Raw genomic sequence first — 23066 nt, 5'->3', positions numbered from 1 at the left:
GATAATAAAAAACCAATTATTATTTGTTAGTTACCTTTTTGAACTTTAACTATTTATGTAGAACATCCGGATTCGAAATCTTTCGTGGATTTAAATCCTCCTTCCCAATTATTCGGTTGAATCATTATTAGATACATTATCAAACAACAACTTTTATATTATTATTATTTTTACAGGCCAACTTGACATGGAACAACTTCTGGTGTACCGTATTGTTGTTCTTGTTTTATTAATTGCTGGATTTGTCCTATGTTTCTTGTCTTTGATATTACCTTATTGGATAAGGTTTAACACGGACTTCGTCTCTGGTTATCAGGGAGTATTCTTTACATGCATCTACAATCATGGCGGTAGTGTTCCTTGTAGCAATATTATGGACTCCAAGTTGAACGTATACGGTAAGCATGCTTTTTATGTATTTATTACTGAAAATTCAGCTTTTAAACTTCCCATCAGTGACTGCAAGAACTCTCTGATCGGTAATCAGCTTTGAACTTCCCATCAGTGACTGCAAGAACTCTCTGATCGGTATAACTTCCCATCAGTGACTTCAAGAACTCTCTGATCGGTATAAATTCCCATCAGTGACTGCAAGAACTCTCTGATCAGTAACTTCCCATCAGTGACTTCAAGAACTCTCTGATCGGTAATCAGCTTTGAACTTCCCATCAGTGACTGCAAGAACTCTCTGATCGGTATAACGTCCCATCAGTGACTGCAAGAACTCTCTGATCGGTATAATTTCCCATCAGTGACTACATACTCTCTGATCGGTATAACTTCCCATCAGTGACTGCAAGAACTCTCTGATCGGTATAACTTCCCATCAGTGACTTCAAGAACTCTCTGATCGGTATAAATTCCCATCAGTGACTGCAAGAACTCTCTGATCAGTAACTTCCCATCAGTGACTTCAAGAACTCTCTGATCGGTATAAATTCCCATCAGTGACTTCAAGAACTCTCTGATCGGTAATCAGCTTTGAACTTCCCATCAGTGACTGCAAGAACTCTCTGATCGGTATAACGTCCCATCAGTGACTGCAAGAACTCTCTGATCGGTATAATTTCCCATCAGTGACTACATACTCTCTGATCGGTATAACTTCCCATCAGTGACTGCAAGAACTCTCTGATCGGTATAACTTCCCATCAGTGACTTCAAGAACTCTCTGATCGGTATAAATTCCCATCAGTGACTGCAAGAACTCTCTGATCAGTAACTTCCCATCAGTGACTTCAAGAACTCTCTGATCGGTATAAATTCCCATCAGTGACTTCAAGAACTCTCTGATCGGTATAAATTCCCATCAGTGACTGCAAGAACTCTCTGATCGGTATAACTTCCCATCAGTGACTGCAATAACTCTCTGATCGGTATAACTTCCCATCAGTGACTGCAAGAACTCTCTGATCGGTATAACTTCCCATCAGTGACTTCAAGAACTCTCTGATCGGTATAAATTTCCATCAGTGACTGCAAGAACTCTCTGATCAGTAACTTCCCATCAGTGACTTCAAGAACTCTCTGATCGGTATAAATTCCCATCAGTGACTTCAAGAACTCTCTGATCGGTATAAATTCCCATCAGTGACTGCAAGAACTCTCTGATCGGTATAACTTCCCATCAGTGACTGCAATAACTCTCTGATCGGTATAACTTCCCATCAGTGACTGCAAGAACTCTCTGATCGGTATAACTTCCCATCAGTGACTGCAAGAACTCTCTGATCGGTATAATTTCCCATCAGTGACTGCAAGAACTCTCTGATCGGTATAACTTCCCATCAGTGACTTCAAGAACTCTCTGATCGGTATAACTTCCGATCAGTGACTGCAAGAACTCTCTGATCGGTATAACTTCCCATCAGTGACTGCAAGAACTCTCTGATCGGTATAACTTCCCATCAGTGACTGCAAGAACTCTCTGATCGGTATAACTTCCCATCAGTGACTGCAAGAACTCTCTGATCGGTATAACTTCCCACCAGTGACTGCAAGAACTCTCTGATCGGTATAACTTCCCATCAGTGACTTCAAGAACTCTCTGATCGGTATAACTTCCCATCAGTGACTGCAAGAACTCTCTGATCGGTATAACTTCCCATCAGTGACTGCAAGAACTCTCTGATCGGTATAACTTCCCATCAGTGACTGCAAGAACTCCCTGATCGGTATAATTTCCCATCAGTGACTACATACTCTCTGATCGGTATAACTTCCCATCAGTGACTGCAAGAACTCTCTGATCGGTTTAACTTCCCATCAGTGACTGCAAGAACTCTCTGATCGGTATAACTTCCCATCAGTGACTGCAAGAACTCTCTGATCGGTATAACTTCCCACCAGTGACTGCAAGAACTCTCTGATCGGTATAACTTCCCATCAGTGAATTCAAGAACTCTCTGATCGGTATAACTTCCCATCAGTGACTGCAAGAACTCTCTGATCGGTATAACTTCCCATCAGTGACTGCAAGAACTCTCTGATCGGTATAACTTCCCATCAGTGACTGCAAGAACTCTCTGATCGGTATAACTTCCCATCAGTGACTGCAAGAACTCTCTGATCGCTATTTTGTACCTTTTATCATTTTGTAAGTTGTACGATTTAAAAAAAAAATCTTACGCGGCAAGTCCTTTGCAAATGAATTTGTTTGTACTTATGTTCTGTTGTTACATACTCTAATGTCGGATAATGATTGAGCAACAATGAGCACAACATTTTCCTCCGTTTATTTTATGAGTTTGTCCCAAGCCAGACGCTTGGCATTGATAACAAATGTCCTTGGTTGCTGTTTGTCGTATTGGTTTGTAATTATTGTTTAAAAAAATACCTAAGTGTAAAATGTATCGTAAGTCTAATATAGTCCTTAACAATTCAACTAAATATTTTTATAGTAAGAATGATTTTACACTAATAAGTGTTTTGGTGAAATCATTTGTTGTTTGTCTTGAATTGATTTACATAGATATAAGATAAGTGCAAATGAGACAGCTCTCCATCCAAGTCGCAATTTGTAAAAGTAAACCATTATAGGTGAAAGTACGCTCTTCAACAATGAGCATTGGCTCACACGGAGCAGCAAGCTTTAAAGGGCCCTAAATATGACTAGGGTTAATCACATGGAGTCGTTTCGGAGCCTTTATATCTGAATATAGGCTTTATGTTTTGCTAATTATTGAAGGCATTTTTGAGACCTGCAATTTTCCAAATTCCTTTTCAGTTGGTCTCTGGTGGAAAGTTCTCTCAATGGCAATCATTTATATCTCTATATGAATTTATATATAAATATATATTTGATATTGCTATAATTCTCACGACACTTAATCGAACGCGGTCTCATCTCATGAATACTATTGACGACTACACTAGCCTCATGAATATTCACGCCAGCTTGTTTCACACTAGTTCGTAAATTCGTAATATGTTTGTTTTGTATAGTGATTACATCTATGTGTGCTACGTTCGTCATAAATATTTTAAATTGGAGAATTTCCATCAATAGGATGTTATATTTTTTTCTCATTAATCATTTTGTAGACAAGAAAATACAAGTTATTTTGTGTGTTACCTATTCTGTGAGTGCCGACAAAAATATTACAATGGATGGTTATATATGTCGTGTACATTTTATTATTTTGTACAGGTTATTACTTATACAAAATTTTCATACAAGTAATTACTCGTATGATGCCATCATACAGGTTATTACTTGTATAAATATAATTGTACAAGTAATAACCTGTACAAAGTTTGTGGAGAAAAAGATAATAACTTGTACAACTCACTATCTTTTGTATTTTTTAAAATTTATATTGTGTTTGTTCTTCTGTTCTTATTTCCAAGTGTTAACAGTTTATCAGCATTATTTTTGAAATGTTAGAATTTTACAGATGAATGAAGGACGCAAAGTAATAATATAAGCTAACGTGACACCTCGTGCAAATTTAGCTCAACATCTAGATTGCACGTAAACACAAACTTCTGGTACAAAGTGACATGGTCGTTAAAAGCAAACATAAATTGGTACCCTTTATTCATTTATTTTCAAATATACATCATGACAAAAAATTGCATACATGATATCATACATTGGAAATATAAGTCAAGCCTAATGGATTAAAAAACCTATTTGTTTGCGAAGGACAAGGAAGCATGGCATCTTGAATTACACAAAAAAATCATTTTTTTTGTATTTACATTTGCCTTTTTTACAGCCACCCCGACAGCGAACATGACCTTGGCCACCACTCAAAGAAATCAATATTGTACTGCTTTTCTGACGTTAACCTCTGTGTTATCTTGTATGTCAAATATTGTCAATTCCTTTCTCTGAATCTTTTCAATTTGATTTCGGCTCATAAAACCGAGCATGAGTCCAACTTTGTACCTATCTTATATCCATTTTCTGCAATATCAAGCACAACACCATTGATGTTTTTACAGTCCATAGGCCAACGGTCTACTCTTTCTACTGGTATTATGACATTGTTCTAATTTATAAATCTTTTAATCTTTTTTTGGAAGAAGACAACATCTCATCGGCCTGTATTTGTTGGCCTGACAGGGCTCGTTTTCTCGCACATATTATTTTGAAATTTGTGAAACACCAGTTTCAGTGCTTGTACTAGTTAAAACATTAATTTCAGTGTTTTTGTCCAGATTAATTTCGGTTTCAGTGTTTGTGTCCAAATTCTGATTATTTCTCTGCTGATATTTTCAAATTGTTTTTTTTAACTCCTTATATGTCTTGTGGATGCCTCCATGGCCAATTCCAGAATGTGCAGTTCTAATCAACACTTAAAGTTCATCTACTGTACAATACTGAGTAAAAATAATCGTCACCTTTGCGAATGAATTTTTCAATGCCTGCTACACTCAAAACATCATCATATTGCCTTACAAATATCTTCGAAGAGCAGTCGTTTAGGAACTTAATTTTGCTTCCTTTACATTTCCAATAGTCTCTCTATATCTTTCACGTGTAAATATTGAATTATGAGAAGATTCATTGTCATCACACACTTTAATTATTTCATCATGAAATTTCTTTTCTATACTGTTTTCCATCTTAACAATTTAGTTTTGACTACTTAAATGAACAGTTTTGTTCACATATTTGATATATTTAATGTAATCATATATTGAGAGTTTATACCTTTAGGCAAAGTAATGAATTATATGTTAAAAGAGAAACAATTTGTTGTGAACTTCAAATAGGCCAAGTTAAAATAATGATTTGTACAAGTTATTATCTGTTTCTGCACAAAATTTGTACAGGTTATTACTTGTACAATTATATTTATACAAGTAATAACCTGTATAATGCTATTATCATACAGTAAAAATCATATGTTATTTAGTCTAAGTATATGATAACTTGTCACTCTTTGAACTTCTATTTGGGAACCAAGTAAAAGGATCAATATATGAATCTGATTTTTCTCCATTGTTGAAGCATATGATAAAAAGATTATAACATGTCATTTTTCATATCGCATGTATTATCAGCCCTCGAGCCATGCAGCTCTTGGGCTGATATTGAACCTAGGGCTGATAATACATGTGATATGAAAAATACCATGTAATAATCTGATATTATAGCATTGTACAAATTATAACATGTACAATATTTTTGTACATGTTATAACCTGTACAAAATTGCAACATGTACACGACATATATTATATTTATGAAAGTATTTCTTAAAAGTTCAAAGGTCAGTGATCTCAAATCGAAAGAACCCAGGTCAATCACTTGTATGGTTGTGTAGTATTACTGATTTGAAGTACATAAGAGTTGACCGAAACATTTCGACTGAAATAGGTTGAAGTTGCCCCTTATCATAAACAGTAATTTGGCCAACACATCATATCATTAACTGTAACAGTTTCTTTAGAATAACGATAACAAGCAAAATTCAAAATTTATAACATGAGCTTAGCCTTCGATCTTGACCCCAATGTCAAGGTCATAGGTCAGTGAACTCAAGTTGGAAGACCTCAGGTCAATCCCTTGTATGGTTGTGGAGAAACCGGAAATGACCCTTTTCTAACCGGAAGTAGCGTATTTCAGACTAATCCTGTGAAAAAGTACTTATATTTCTTATATCAGTTTGAAGTAACAAATTACATCAATCAGGAGTGACATTTTTCAACATCATTTTTTAAATTTTCAAATTTATTATCGAGGTGGAAAGACCTTCAATTGTTCTCTGAAGAATTGGTTTTTAATTTCATTAGGAACACGAAAGGATTTATTAAGCATCCTTCAATTCATCACTAAATAAAGTTTCAACATATATTTTTGATTTGGATTTTTTTTATTAAAAATAAAGAGACATGCATGAGATTTTTATTGATTGCGGACTATCAATTTCTGTTAAAAAAAAGACCAAACGAGTATAAACTGTGCACCTAAATAACGTTGTATATGTATGATAAGGATTTCAGGTCATGAGCAATGCAAAAACAAAATTATGTCTATATCTCTCAACAGTTTAAGCGTGTCACTAATTATCCTTTACCTTATGTCAAATATATAGGGGAGAATAACAACAATTCATGCATAACTCACAGTTACTGGCAGCTCGTTCAAAGCCACTAACAACTAGTAAACAAATCATGCATCTAATACTGAATTATATACCAACATTGATTTTGTGTAAAGACGTCATAAACAGTCATAGCTTGTTGTTCGGTGTGAGCCAAGGCTTCGTGTTGAAGGCCGTACTTTAACCTATAATGGTTTCTTTTTAAATTGTTATTTGGATGGAGAGTTGTCTCATTGGCACTCACACCACATCTTCCTATATCTATAGAAAAACATGACCCTGTGTAATACCAAGAACGATTGTAGATCTATGAATGTAAAATATGTAATATATTTAACAATAATATTTAGTTTGCTTTAAAATGTTTGATTCGAGCTGATGTTTTGAGCCTTTTTCAACTTATTTTTATAGTTTTTTCTTATGTTGTGCTATTATACCACATTCCCAGTTTAGGTGGATGATTGAGCACTCACAAACATGTTTTAACCAGACACATTTACCACATTTCCAGTTTATGTGGATGATTGAGCACTCACAAACATGTTTTAACCAGACACATTTACCACATTCCCAGTTTAGGTGGATGATTGAGCACTCACAAACATGTTTTAACCAGACACATTTACCACATTCCCAGTTTAGGTGGATGATTGAGCACTCACAAACATGTTTTAACCAGACACATTTACCACATTCCAAGTTTAGGTGGATGATTAAGCACTCACAAACATGTTTTAACCAGACACATTTACCACATTCCCAGTTTAGGTGGATGATTGAGCACTCACAAACATGTTTTAACCAGAAACATTTACCACATTCCCAGTTTAGGTGGATGATTGAGCACTCACACACATGTTTTAACCAGACACATTCCCAGTTTAGGTGGATGATTTAGCACTCACAAACATGTTTTAACCAGACACATTCCCAGTTTAGGTGGATGATTGAGCACTCACAAACATGTTTTAACCAGACACATTCCCAGTTTAGATGGATGATTGAGCACTCACAAACATGTTTTAACCAGACACATTCCCAGTTTAGGTGGATGATTGAGCACTCACAAACATGTTTTAACCAGACACATTTACCACATTCCCAGTTTAGGTGGATGATTGAGCACTCACAAACATGTTTTAACCAGACACATTCCCAGTTTAGGTGGATGATTTAGCACTCACAAACATGTTTTAACCAGACACATTCCCAGTTTAGGTGGATGATTGAGCACTCACAAACATGTTTTAACCAGACACATTCCCAGTTTAGGTGGATGATTGAGCACTCACAAACATGTTTTAACCAGACACATTTACCACATTCCCAGTTTAGGTGGATGATTGAGCACTCACAAACATGTTTTAACCAGACACATTCCCAGTTTAGGTGGATGATTTAGCACTCACAAACATGTTTTAACCAGACACATTCCCAGTTTAGGTGGATGATTGAGCACTCACAAACATGTTTTAACCAGACACATTCCCAGTTTAGGTGAATGATTGAGCACTCACAAACATGTTTTAACCATTATACCACATTCCCAGTTTAGGTGGATGATTGAGCACTCACACACATGTTTTAACCAGACACATTCCCAGTTTAGGTGGATGATTGAGCACTCACACACATGTTTTAACCAGACACATTCCCAGTTTAGGTGGATGATTGAGCACTCACAAACATGTTTTAACCAGACACATTTACCACATTCCCAGTTTAGGTGGATGATTGAGCACTCACAAACATGTTTTAACCAGACACATTTACCACATTCCCAGTTTAGGTGGATGATTGAGCACTCACAAACATGTTTTAACCAGACACATTCCCAGTTTAGGTGGATGATTTAGCACTCACAAACATGTTTTAACCAGACACATTCCCAGTTTAGGTGGATGATTGAGCACTCACAAACATGTTTTAACCAGACACATTCCCAGTTTAGGTGAATGATTGAGCACTCACAAACATGTTTTAACCATTATACCACATTCCCAGTTTAGGTGGATGATTGAGCACTCACACACATGTTTTAACCAGACACATTCCCAGTTTAGGTGGATGATTGAGCACTCACACACATGTTTTAACCAGACACATTCCCAGTTTAGGTGGATGATTGAGCACTTACAAACATGTTTTAACCAGACACATTTACCACATTTCCAGTTTAGGTGGATGATTGAGCACTCACAAACATGTTTTAACCAGACACATTCCCAGTTTAGGTGGATGATTGAGCACTCACAAACATGTTTTAACCAGACACATTCCCAGTTTAGGTGGATGATTGAGCACTCACAAACATGTTTTAACCAGACACATTCCCAGTTTAGGTGGATGATTGAGCACTCACAAACATGTTTTAACCAGACACATTCCCAGTTTAGGTGGATGATTGAGCACTCACAAACATGTTTTAACCAGACACATTCCCAGTTTAGGTGGATGATTGAGCACTCACAAACATGTTTTAACCAGACACATTCCCAGTTTAGGTGGATGATTGAGCACTCACAAACATGTTTTAACCAGACACATTTACCACATTCCCAGTTTAGGTGGATGATTGAGCACTCACAAACATGTTTTAACCAGACACATTCCCAGTTTAGGTGGATGATTGAGCACTCACAAACATGTTTTAACCAGACACATTCCCAGTTTAGGTGGATGATTGAGCACTCACAAACATGTTTAACCAGACACATTCCCAGTTTAGGTGGATGATTGAGCACTCACAAACATGTTTTAACCAGACACATTCCCAATTTAGGTGGATGATTGAGCACTCACAAACATGTTTTAACCAGACACATTCCCAGTTTAGGTGGATGATTGAGCACTCACAAACATGTTTTAACCAGACACATTCCCAGTTTAGGTGGATGATTGAGCACTCACAAACATGTTTTAACCAGACACATTCCCAGTTTAGGTGGATGATTGAGCACTCACAAACATGTTTTAACCAGACACATTCCCAGTTTAGGTGGATGATTGAGCACTCACAAACATGTTTTAACCAGACACATTCCCAGTTTAGGTGGATGATTGAGCACTCACAGACATGTTTTAACCAGACACATTCCCAGTTAAGGTGGATGATTGAGCACTCACAAACATGTTTAAACCAGACACATTCCCAGTTTAGGTGGATGATTGAGCACTCACAGACATGTTTTAACCAGACACATTCCCAGTTTAGGTGGATGATTGAGCACTCACACACATGTTTTAACCAGACACATTCCCAGTTTAGGTGGATGATTGAGCACTCACAAACATGTTTTAACCAGACACATTCCCAGTTTAGGTGGATGATTGAGCACTCACAAACATGTTTTAACCAGACACATTCCCAGTTTAGGTGGATGATTGAGCACTCACAAACATGTTTTAACCAGACACATTCCCAGTTTAGGTGGATGATTGAGCACTCACACACATGTTTTAACCAGACACATTCTTTATGTTATTGACCCAAGTTAGCTGCCTGCAGTTCAGTGGTTACCGTTCATTAAATTATGTCATGATAGTTAGTTTTCGTAGTTTGTTTTAAGAAATAATTGATGCAAACTATACTTTATTGTAGTTTTAACATGAATAGGCATACTATTCGTGATTATTTTTGCCTGAGCGATAATGAGGGCTAAAATAACACGAATATAATGCCTATACACTAAAGTAGAATAGCTTGCATCAATTATTTCGATTCTGAATAGGACAATTAAGGTAATTTATATATGTCCGATAAGTATAAGTGCATGTAACAGCGTTTGTGTAGGCTCTTCTATGAACCTCCCTTTTTTGTTTGCAAAGAAGCAAACGGCACTGTGATTTTTCAGAGGGAGGATTTTGAACAGCCAGCATGAACGGTTGTCGTATGTAGGCCAAATATGACAATTTCATGCAACACATTACAGTCATAATAAATGAATTAGTTACATCATAAGCAGTATTTAAGAGGGCTCCCGGGTATACATATTTTTTTTTCTAATATAGGATTTCGCTATATTTTTTAGAAAAATGAAATAAAAAAAAAATGGGTTCAACGTTCACAATCTGCCTTCGAAAGAAGTATACATTTTTGTCAATGTCTTTTTTTTCTGTTGAACTAATAGGAGAAATAGAGGTAATATCGAAATGGAAATATAACCTAATTACAGAAATCGCTTAAATTTTATAATTATTTAGTTTATGTACATACAGCTTATTTGAAAACAATACTAACAAATATAGATTACCGATGAGTTAAAAAAGATATTAAAAGTTTAATGCCAAAAACTGGTATTTTTGCACCATAGGGAGATAATTTGGAACGAGTTTTTTCAATGATATAACATTGTAAAAGTCATCTGGGCCAAACCGAATCGATTTTTTGGTTGATTTTCGTACCATATCACAAGGTAATAACTAATAGTGTAATAAATAATTTTGTAATGAAAAAATGAAGGTTTTATTTTTTGCAGAATTTTTGTACCCGCGAGCCTCCTTGAGAGTTTGAAAGTGTTTTAAAGTTAAGGAAATGTATTAAATGCATGATAATTTGATAAAATTCATTATTCTGAAGAAGTCAAGATACGCATGTGCAAACAAATTTTATTGGATTTAGAGCATGGGTTTGTTCACATAGCGAAGGAAGAAAGTAATATTATAATTTGTTATTGCTTACACCATTAGTTTTGTTCCATTGAATTGTTTCATATATTTCATATCTATGTCTTTTATGGCCGTCTTTTTTTACTTTTTCAATGTTGAAGGCCGTACGGTTACCTATAATTGCTTGCATACTATCATACCTACACTTTTTATTATGGTTGAATGTTATTCACTTGCATACATTTCCCTTGATTAAACATTTTATTATTACTTTTTCTTTTCATGGTAAATGCATTTCCCCCATTAAAACGTTTGATGACGATTTTGACATATCTAATTTGAACTGACGCATCTGACCTAGTAGTGAAATACCACTTGTAAATTCCATGAAAATGTCTAATCAATGTTATTCGTTATGCTTAATCATATTAAATCCATAAGCAACCTCAATAATAGATCATGATATTTTGTAGGTGATAAACATATATTAGTTATTACACGACAAGCAATATAGTTTATGACAAAAGGCAGCCAGCCATAAGAATAATATGCACACATTTATTAGATCAACGTGACTTATAAAAAACACATTTTATAAGTTCAAATCACGTGGTTTGATGCTGTCACCAAAAATTATTAAATCACGTAAAGTAAATAACATTCCTTGTCCATAATATAAACAACATTGGACAACATTTTGATATTATGCCTTTGAAAAAATCATGCTTTGCTGCAAGATCCACGTAAATGTCACATTCTTTATGCGCATGTCCCAAATCAGGGCCCTGGTATTCCGTGGTTGTCGTTTGTTGTTGCGTTACATTATTGTTTTCGTTTATTATTTTGAACATAAATGAGGCATTGACTACGGTTTTGTCAAGTGGGTTTATCGATTTTAAATCATGAATTATTCTTTCTTTTTTCGTTTATTCAATCATAATGATTTGATATAACAACTAGTGATTTCGAAACAAAGCAATAAAGTTCCAACTATGAATAAAAAAAGTTGATCATGTCAAATCATGTCAACAGGAACACATAAACAAGGAAAGCAAGAAAACATGTTCATGTGTATGTATGAGCCCACACAATGAATCAGAATGCCGGAAGACATGATCATGCGTTTGTTTGAGCAAACACTATGAATCAGAATTTCAGAAGACATGTTCATGTGTATGTATGAGCCAACACTATAAATCAGAATTTCAGAAGACATGCTAATTTGTTTGTTTGAGCCAACACCACAAATCAGCATGTCAGAAGACATGTTCATGTGTATGTTTGAGCCAACACCATACCACATAACACAGAATGCCAGAAGACATGTTCATGTGATTGTATGAGCCAACACCATAACACAGAATGTCAGAAGATATGTTTATAAGTATATGAACAGCACCATAATACAGAATGCCAGAGGACATGTTCATGTGTATGTTTGAGCCAACACCATAACACAGAATGCCAGAGGACATGTTCATGTGTATGTTTGAGCCAACACCATATCACAGAATGTCAGAAGACATGTTCAAAGTATATGAATTAACACCATAACGCAGAATGTCAGAAGACATGTTCAAAGTATATGAATTAACACCATAACGCAGAATGTCAGAAGATATTTTATAAGTATATGAACCAGCACCATAACACAGAATGTCAGAAGATATTTTATAAGTATATGAGCCAACACCATAACACGGAATTTAAGAAGACATGTTCAAAGTATATAAATTAATATCATACTCCCCTTCTGTAACCGCGATCAATAGAAAAATAAAAGTTTCATAAATGATTGTATACCAAAAAAACAGAACATAAGAAACCCTTTTTGAAAATCGATGAAAAAAATAGCAAATACAACAACAAAAATTATACTACATAATCTATCAAAGTAAAGTTCATAACCCTGTTGACATTGAATTCTTTATGTTTATAATGCTTATTATATATTAATGTAATGGCTTGTTTTATTTGAAGTCGTAGTAATGCGTAATAGGTAAATTAATAAAATATCATTGCTTAAGAAAGTAATGTCGACCGTGCTATGCTTTCATATAAAAGAAAGGTTTTCAAACCTCTCTTATAATGAGCAAGTTCAAAACATGACACAGCTTTTATTGAAGTTGAATCTTCAGTAGGGCAATCGTATTTCTTGTATAATTCTTCCTTGTGCAAAAACACTGAGGCATAGGTATATCAACTGCAACAATTACGGCTATTACATTAACGAATATTATAACTACGTTTAAAACTTGAACTATATATAAAAATTCGAAACATTAAACAAAATAGAATCAGAACAAAAATTATACTACACTACTATAAATGCATGAGCCTGCTGATATTTAGATTTATCCTGCAATTGGGTGTTATACTATATGAGGATCTGGAGGGGGGGTCTGTTATTCTGTAAATATTTAATTTTCACCCCTTCTTTCTCTAATCTTCAAAAAATATAACCCCTTTTTTCTCTAATCTTCAAAAAAATAGACCACGCATTTCTCTAATCTTCCTTTTTTTTTGCCTGTTATTCTCTATTTTTCATTTTTAAAGGGCATTATTATTTAATCATTGAACCCCACCCAAACCCTTCTATATATATAGATACAGCCCTACAGATATCGCTATGCTGTATCTGTATATTATACATGTATCGCTTAACAGCTTCGCCCACTGCCGGACTGAGTATTTTATGAATCAGAGTGACATCAGAATGTGTATTCCAGTCGCATTCAAATGACGTATCAATTGCGAATTATCGATTACTTTTATACGTTATGTTTGTTTTCAAACATTTCTTTAGAGCAATCACACCAATTTCCTGATCACATACACAAATGAACAGCAGTCTTATCTACGATGACAACAATCGATTTCAAAACTTGAATGTGTAACAAAAACAAGTTGAACCATGTCAATTTAAGCATGCAATTTAGTAATTGTCGAATTTGAAGCGTAGGACAACTCGTACACTCCTGTTTCAAAATGGACAATGTTTTTTTTATTTGTTTTTACTGTTGAAATTAGTTGTTATGTTAAAATAGATAATTATTCACATCGTGCGATGTATTATTGTTGACCATTCGGGCCTCAAGGAATTTCAAATCGAAAACAAATGCAAAACATGTGTTTTTGCGTCTTTCAAAGAACAAATATAATATACAGAATTAATTGCAGGATAAAATTTAAAACAATAACTGTTTAGTGTCTTTAAATATCAGCTGTATTTGTAAGAGGCTAGGAAACAAGGTGAATGCGATTTGAAATCCCATGAGGCCCGTGTAGTAATACGATACAGTAATCACACATTCTGCTGAAGACGGGTTCGCAAAAAAAGAATCTCGAATGGTCAACAATAATACATCGCTCAAGGTGAATAATTATCTATTTTAACATAGCAACTAATTTCAAAAACTAGGAGTGTACGAGTTGTCTTACGCTTCAGACTCGACATTCACTTAACATGCATGCTGAAATTGACATGGTTGTTTTTGTTACATAATCATACACATTCAAGTTTTGAAATCGATAGTTGTCATCGTAGAAAAGACTGCAGTTCATGTGTGTATGTTATCAGTAAATTGATGTGGTTCTTATTGCTCTAAAGAAATGTTTGAAAACAAACAGAACGTATAACAGTTATCGCAATTGATATGTCGGTGGAATGCGACTGCAATACACATTCTGAGGTCACGCAGGTTCATAAAATACTCAGTTCGGCAGTGGGCGGAGCTTTAATTCGATATCTGTATAGTATACAGATACAGCATAGCGATATCTGTAGTGCTGTTAAAGTATAATAGAACAACCAATTGCAGGATAAAAAAATATATGGTCGGTATAGACCACTTTCGAGTTCATCCGTCACCGGAAAAAACTCGTCAATTATACGCGCCTTTATGACGCCATTTACCATATAGAGGGGTCGCCTGTATCCCTGCACTATCTACGTTCATCAAGCGTCATTGTGCAGGATAAACTAGAAATAATAGTTGTTCTGTAGGTACTTTATGACAATTCCCTAATGACAGCAAGGCTGCTTGTTAATTTAGAGAATTCAATTGGCCGAATAATTTGTACAATATAGAATTATAGTTTTCCAACCACTCGCTCAACATTGGAACCGAAGTGACGACGCCCCTAAACGCACAAATGACGGTGATAAAGACGCGTATAATTGACGAGTTTTTTCCGGTGACGGATGAACTCGAAAGTGGTCTATTGTTTGTCATCTTTGCGATATGTCTAGGCGAATAAAAAGATTGCTTTAAAAGAAGGTGATAGTATGCCTACACTTTTATACAGTTATAAGAAAAGTAAAATGACAAAAATACTAAACTCCGAGGAAAATTCAAAACGGAAAAAATCAAAATCAAAATCTCAAACACATCAAACGAATAGACAACAACTGTCTTGGTACAGGAATTGTCTTTAACTTATTTTGAAAATGGGGGATTAAACCTATAAAATATATATGAAGATTATTACCCCATAACTTTATGATAAGCAAGTTTCAAATATGACACATATTTATTTAAGTTGAATCTTCAGTAGGGCAATCATATTTCTTGTACATTTCTTGCTTATGAATAAACATTGAAGCATTAAGTATACGTATTGCAACAATTACGCCTGTAATAAAAATACTCATTATTGCAACATTTAAAAGTTAAACCATAAATTATAAAATAAAATAACTCTATCCCTAAACCTAACCCTAACACTTATTTCTATAAGACTACGACACAATACAGAAGAAAATTCAATTAGTGAAAATGTTGAAACATGGATAACCCCTTTACTGTTGGAAAGTTCCAACTTAGCTTGGGATCATAATTTTTGTCTTATAACTTTTTTGATCTGAGCGTCACTGATGAGTCTTATGTAGACGAAACGCGCGTCTAGGGTACTAAACTATAATTCTGGTATCTTTTATAACTATTTCTGGATTTTTTTGTCTATAGTTATTTATATTTCGTTTGAAGCTACATGTGCGTTATTTTATATAATTTTGAAAACAATGTATCTGTTTAATTGAAAAATATCTTAATGTGATAATTTGCAATCTCTCTAGCAATACCAATATTCAGTTATATTTTCTGCTCACTGTTTATATCATGAAGTTTGACAGATGCCCTCAGGCGGAAGATAAATCATGATTTCCATGCTGTATTTCAAATTTACACATTTAACTCCGCATACAGGTATACTTTTGAAAATATCCATCAGAAACAATTTTCCGTTTGTGATCAGCCGTATCTTGAACGAGTTATCATTCTAATTATCTCCCTTTGGTTGGTCGACAATTTGGACCTGTTCAATGATCTTCAATCGACACACGACCGGTTAACTAGCAATCTTCGATGACAAAAGTCAACCATATATCAATTTAAACACATACAGCATAAATTGACTAAAGAAAGAAGTGTATGTTTGCAATATGCTTAATGGCAAATTATATATATAAACTATACACTTGTAATCATTTTTGGAGAGTTAATCTATTAGGTATAATATCATACATGTACTGAAAGTGTTGAGAAAAATACGTTTGATTTTTTAGTTTGATTATGATAATAAAAAAAATGTTTATTCAGTTGCATAAAAAAGTAAAATCACAAAAATACTTAACGACAAGGAAAATTCAAAATGAAAAGTCTCTAATCAAATGGCCAAATTAAACGATAAAACAGACCAAACGAATGGACAACAACTGTCATATTCCTGACCTGGTACAGGCATTCTGTTGAGTGCGATAGAAAAAAATCAAAGATTAAGTAATAAAATTATTTGTAAACCTTGGTATTATAATGTTATAAATTACCAGGCAAAAGATTTACGACTTAAACTATCTAAGATAGAAACATTCATGAACATGTAACTGTAAGGAAACCGGAAACAAGTGTTATTGAAAACTTGATCAGAATTAAGACGGCTACAACAAACTTTGTATTCGGTGCTAAAATTCTAAAGTCAATCGACATAACAGATATTGTAACACAAAGATTGTATGTAATGAAGAACATGATCATATATTTTTATACATTTCAGGGAGTTACAAGATTCCGCAAGTGTTTATGAGCATCGGGTTTTCTTTCTACTTCATCTGTATTGTCTTGGCCTCTTTGACATTCTTCTGGACACGTGACCTGAAAAAAATAAGAGGAATCAAGTTTGCTGCTGCATCATTTGCTTTTCTAACAGGTAATGTAAAATATTTAATATCACCGAATCATGGTACGTCACATCCGGTTTCATACGAAAAATTATCAAACATTCAAACTTAAAAATATTCCTTTGAATTTGACAGTTGTATGAAATACATCCTGCATTTCATTGAATATTTATAAATCATAAACATTATATCGTACATTATATATATTACGACGTGGGTGATTTAAATCACCATTCTTTTTATATTTGGTGTTTCTATAAAATGTTTTGAAAGTTTGAGTTGACATGGTAACTAAAATAAAATTGAGAATGGAAATGGGGAATGTGTCAAAGAGACAACAACCCGACCAAATAAAATAACAACAGCAGGTCACCAACAGGTCTTCAATGTGGCGAGAAATTCCCGCACCCGGATGCGTCCTTCAGCTGGCCCCTAAACAAATATATACTAGCTCAAAGCATATAAACAGGAAAATTAAGATTATCATCATTTGATTTGTTAGCTTATAGTAATGTTTATTACAGTGTATGCAATTATTTGAAATTTATACAGTAGCACTGGAGAGGAAAAAACTTTTTTTTTAAACATAGATAGATTCTGCACATTGTTTTGAAAAATATCAGTTTGGCAATGCATGATAGGCGGAAATAATTATGGTGGTACATTGTACATTTTCTTCGATTAATGGATGGTTTGGCGTATGCTACCAATAATCCTTACTTAGTTTGCTTTGATATTTTTTTTGATGACGATTTAAGGTTTATTCATATAGATGAAGACTCATATATCGACATGTGATAATTAAGTCTTTATTTTTTTATTGACGTAATTATTTCATAGCAATATTTATATGATTAATATCAACATAGTAGCAGTACAGTATCAATCACGTTTTTTGGACAATATAATCCCAACTTGATCTAACACAGATCAACTGGTAGTTCTCGACAGTCAAACCCAAAACAAAAGATAAAATCTTTTACTTAATCGTAATTTGCTTTGTTTTTCAAAAGAGAATTGTGTCCTTGATTCGCAATCCTCATGGTAATGCCATTAAAAATATAATGTCTAGTACATATACAATTAAAATGTTGTCGAAAGCGCCGTGTTATTGAAATGTTGCATCCGGGAAATGTGAATGAATTGATGTGTGTGAAAAAAAAGATTATAAGTATATACGTTTTGAAATAGAATGCCAAAAAAAAAAATTAACTTTGCTTTTTAAAAAATAACATAAAATTATTTTTTTATTCCGATCACCAGGTGTTTGTGAGAATGTGTTTAATTATTGTTTATTAATTCTAAGCTATTTTATTACAATTTTCATATTTTTGTTTACAGCGATTTGCTTGGTAGTCGCTGTTGTTGTATTCCACAACTATCATGACAAAGAAACAGAAACTATAACTTATGGATGGTATATTGCAGTTATAAGTCTTGGTTGTGTAACTTTAGCCTGTCCATGTTATATTGTTGATGGTTGTCATACTATCAAACAAAAAGACGAAAAAGTTTCGACAACAAATACAGCTCCCTGTCCTACTGCTCTCACTGTCTATCAAAGACAGAAATTAATAGATGGCTTTAATAATCAAATGTCAAAACAGCAAAGCCAGTTACCTGAACCACTTGGATTAAAATGTAAATTTGCTGTCTTATATGGCGTAACAACCTTAGAACTCCCTCCACCAAGACCCATAACAACTGATGACAGCGATGATGATACTTATAAATTAAAGCCAACGAAAACTTTAAAACAACCAATGGTTATTCCACCGTCTTCTGAGTATAGCTTTAAAACGATATATGACTATGATTACAATGAAGAAAACTTTGTTCATCCACCTCCGAAAATTGTCAGTTCAGATCCTCCTTTTAAAGACATTTTACGCAGAAACTTACAAACTCATTCCGGTTATGAAAGTGATGTATCCAGACAATCTAGTTGTTATAGTTTAGAGAGTGGCCAGATTGATGATAGTGACCTTGAAATTTATTTGCTCACAAAAGGTTCTAGGTCAAATAAGGGAAGCGATGAAGATCGTCCTCCAAGTCGTGAAGCATTCGGTAAAAGGAAAATTAAAACAAAACATAAAGTTACTTCACGAATTGTTGACGGAAAAAAACGTTACAGATATCGCACATGAAGGATTACCCACTATACATATCATTGGTCCAGACAGAGAGTCAAGTGACTATAAAGAACCCAATCCTTTAGGGTCATCAAGTGCACTACCAAGAGAAGATGAAGTACTATTACCATCTGAAGCTGAAAATGATGACGACACATATTACAAGGCTAATCAGAAATCAGCATCTACACGTTTGAGCAGACGTCATAAACAAGAACATGACAATGAGGCTTATGCAAAATCAGACGATGAAATTTACAGAGCAAGATATGGTGCACGTTCTCCATACACGGAAAAGAAAGATTTACATCGAGAAATGGGGGAGTATGATGACAAACCACAGAAATCTCGAAAGAAATCTAGTAAGAACAAGAAACATCGCAGTGGAAAAAAACGTAAGGAAGGAGAAAGTCCAATGTCTCTCAAAGATGTAAATACAACAAAAGAAGACAAATCCAACGAAGCAACCGCAAAAGGGGATGATGTATATAATAAAGGCGTTGAAGAAAGTACAGGACTGCCAAAAGAAAATACAAATTATTCTGACCAGACAGTAGATCGCTCTAGTAAGCGCATAGATCAAAGCGAAAATCGACATGTCGAACAATCTGAAAAACAGGCCTTTGAAAAAGAGAAGTACGACAAACATGATGCAGACAGAACAAAAAGCTATGATCAACTATATGACGATGAAGGAAACAAAATCACCTACAACCAAAAAAACGACAAAAAAACGAAGAAACGAAGAAACGCTATTCAAGTAAAAAGAAGCATACTAAACCCTATGTCGGTACCAATCTTTCATATGACAAGGTTGACACAGATTTGGCCAACGGTGGTTGTGATCATACAGCTCAAATACAGCAAGATGAAACATACGCATTGGTAGAACAAATACTGAAAATCCCAATAAATGAGGAAAACGACGAGACAAAGTTATAAAGAATATATATATCAGGAAAAAATGGATGATCTTATATTCCAATATTATATTTTATCTATGTAAATAATGCGCAACAGTTAGAATAAGATTTTTGTTTTTATCCCTGATGTATATCAATTTGATTTGTTTAATGTCTTGACTAAAAATTAGAATTGACAACAAGTAAAAAATATATAGATATATATTCAATGCATTTATCAAGCGATAAGAGGATGAACAAATTTTGTTTTTTACGAGTAAACACTACAAAACTCATTAGTACAGATGCAAAAATACACCTTTTAACCTGAAACAATTTTCTTGCACTGTTTAAAAATCAACAAACTTAAAATATATACAATGTACATAGCATGTGTTAAGTGTCTCATAAGTCAAAATGATGACTTGGTATTGATTGTTTTATTGAATACTGTGATACGTAAATATTTGTCAATCAATATGTGACACTATAATAAAATAAATATTTAATTTATTTATTTATATCTTTAAATTTTACCATTCGAACTACATAAATCGTATAGTTGTTATATCAGATAATTATAAATGATCATTTTAATGGTAAGCTTCTCTTACGTGTTTTTTTAAATGTTATTGAGTAATGTTAACGCGACTATGATACGGTATCGATACTCGATATTTTCAAATGACAAAGTAAAATATGAAGAAAAAATGATAAAAATTAAAGGTCCAGGTCAAATTTCATCCTGACCTAACATTGACCTCAAATTGAAGGTCTAAAACTAGTGATCATTTTTGCAGTTTATAGTATGTTTATATATGTTACCACTAAAAAGATATTCACAAAATTCTATACTTTTAAGAATCATCCCGTCGTAACTTTTGTTAAAATGTAGAGCTCGTCGAGAGGAACATTTTATACGATGTATGTATGCAGCAACCTCTTATCGTTTTCTTAATATGTAAGATTGAAATTGCAGCTTAATTGACTGTCCCTTTGGTATCTTTCGTCCCTCTTTTAATGTGTGTTTGCACTCAGTGACCTTTGACATTGGATGCAAATTAAAGGTCACATGAACTAAATATTATTGGTAAAGGTTCCAAGTCACTACGACTTCCGCTCCCCGAGTTAGGAATTTTCAAAACTTTTAATATAATCTTTCAAGAGAAATAACTTCATATAAGGGTTGATAACAAACTAATTGTTTATGTTCGGACTATTAACATTGTCATCTGTTTCTGTACATGTTGCCGTTTTCAATTCGATTCTATCTCTAATACTTTTTAGGAAAAATGCAATTAAAAGAAATTGCTTCAAGGGAATATAACTCTCAAAGGGAATGATGAAATCCTATGCGGCCTCATATGGTAATACAACATGATGAGTTTTACTTATAGTCATATCTTTAAAAACGACGAGGGGGCATGTTGAAAAAAAACAATAAAAGGGAAATCACTTCTAAAGCAGATGATGAAATCCTACAAAATTTGATCTGGTAAAAGTTCACGATAAGGTAAATCGGTGGTTTAAATTTAGTATTGATAACTCCAATAGAAGTGGTAACGTGACGGTACCCAAATTGCACCTATTTTGACAGTTTTTTTCACCTACGTTTTTTTATGATCAAGAAAAAAATGTCTATACTGTGTTTATTTTGTAGCCCTATCCTTCTTGATTGTATAGGTACACCGATTTACATTTTAATCCATATTGAGTCATTGAAAAATGGGTTTGAATCAACCTCCAAACTATCCATGATTCTGTAATGAAGAGTACCCAAATTGCATCCATGCTTAGATTCACATCGTCAAAAGTCTAATAACCGGGCTTTTGTTTAATTTCTTCAAATATTTTGAACAATTGGATATTTTTCCATGCTTACTCTTCATATTTTACGAAATGGATACTTATAATATATTGTATTTGCTAATTTTAAAAAGATGACGTTTTGATGACGTCGCATGGTGACGTTTTCGTACATTTTGCTTTTTCAGTAAACAGTCCATCTGTTGATAAAAACTATGAACGTTTTGTGTATATCTAAATATGTTTACCTATGTTGAAAGACGTGCATAGTATCAAATCATAAAAATACAAATTGTTTAGTCTCTAGGAAATCTTGTAAGATTTTTGTTGCTATTTTTTTCTAAATAGGTGCAATTTGGGTACTTGGTGCAATTTGGGTACCCTTACGTTAGGATGGCCTGTCAAAAAAATGCAGGAAGAAAAAAAAAACATTCGAAAAACAATAAGGTCTTTCCTCGCCTAGAGGAAAGACCTTAAAACAAGTTGTTGGTGTTGCATTGGGGTAAATTCAGTTAAACAAATCTCTCATTAACTTAAATGTTAACATAAATCTTTTTATTCATTTAAAGTTATAACTTTTTCCCATTTAGAAATAAGAAGTTTTCATATGGCATTTACTAAAGTACAAATGTAGCTCCATCTTTCAACACATAGGATCGTGTGGCATTTTTGAGCAGTCAACATGGCTTTGTTTACAAACATTAAAGTTTCGCATTAAATTACTACAATGACCCATCACATTTCAATCCTGTATTAAATATTTTTTAGATGCCTACATCATTACTTATTTTACTGCATGAACCTTAGATCCATCTAACATGTCTAATAAAAATACATTAACTGGGTCAAATTTACATTTGGCGGGGTTCGTGTTGCTTAGTTTT

The 23066-nt window shown here is 34.0% G+C and overlaps 1 protein-coding gene across 1 annotated transcript; it reads left to right on the top strand.

Annotated features, from left to right (window-relative positions):
• The first annotated feature begins 182 nt into the window (after positions 1-182).
• Positions 183-20212, top strand: LOC134705587 (uncharacterized). Its single transcript, XM_063564309.1, has 3 exons — positions 183-398; positions 17219-17371; positions 18684-20212. The coding sequence occupies exons 1-3, from the start codon at positions 188-190 to the stop codon at positions 19487-19489; spliced, it is 1170 nt and encodes a 389-aa protein (XP_063420379.1). The 5' UTR covers positions 183-187; the 3' UTR covers positions 19490-20212.
• Positions 20213-23066: the final 2854 nt, after the last annotated feature.

The sequence above is a fragment of the Mytilus trossulus genome, chromosome 2, assembly GCF_036588685.1.
Source record: "Mytilus trossulus isolate FHL-02 chromosome 2, PNRI_Mtr1.1.1.hap1, whole genome shotgun sequence".
Lineage (NCBI taxonomy): Eukaryota > Metazoa > Mollusca > Bivalvia > Mytilida > Mytilidae > Mytilus > Mytilus trossulus.
Note: the sequence above shows the minus strand (reverse complement) of the source record. Positions and strands in the feature narration are given on the sequence as shown.

What these genes read in the sequence shown, in the direction of transcription:
- LOC134705587 (XM_063564309.1), top strand. Translation starts at nt 188, where the DNA reads ATGGAACAACTTCTGGTGTACCGTATTGTTGTTCTTGTTTTATTAATT. An exon ending in CTCCAAGTTGAACGTATACG is followed by an intron (nt 399 to 17,218) that starts GTAAGCATGCTT and finishes TATACATTTCAG; the next exon opens with GGAGTTACAAGATTCCGCAA. An exon ending in ATCATTTGCTTTTCTAACAG is followed by an intron (nt 17,372 to 18,683) that starts GTAATGTAAAAT and finishes TTTTGTTTACAG; the next exon opens with CGATTTGCTTGGTAGTCGCT.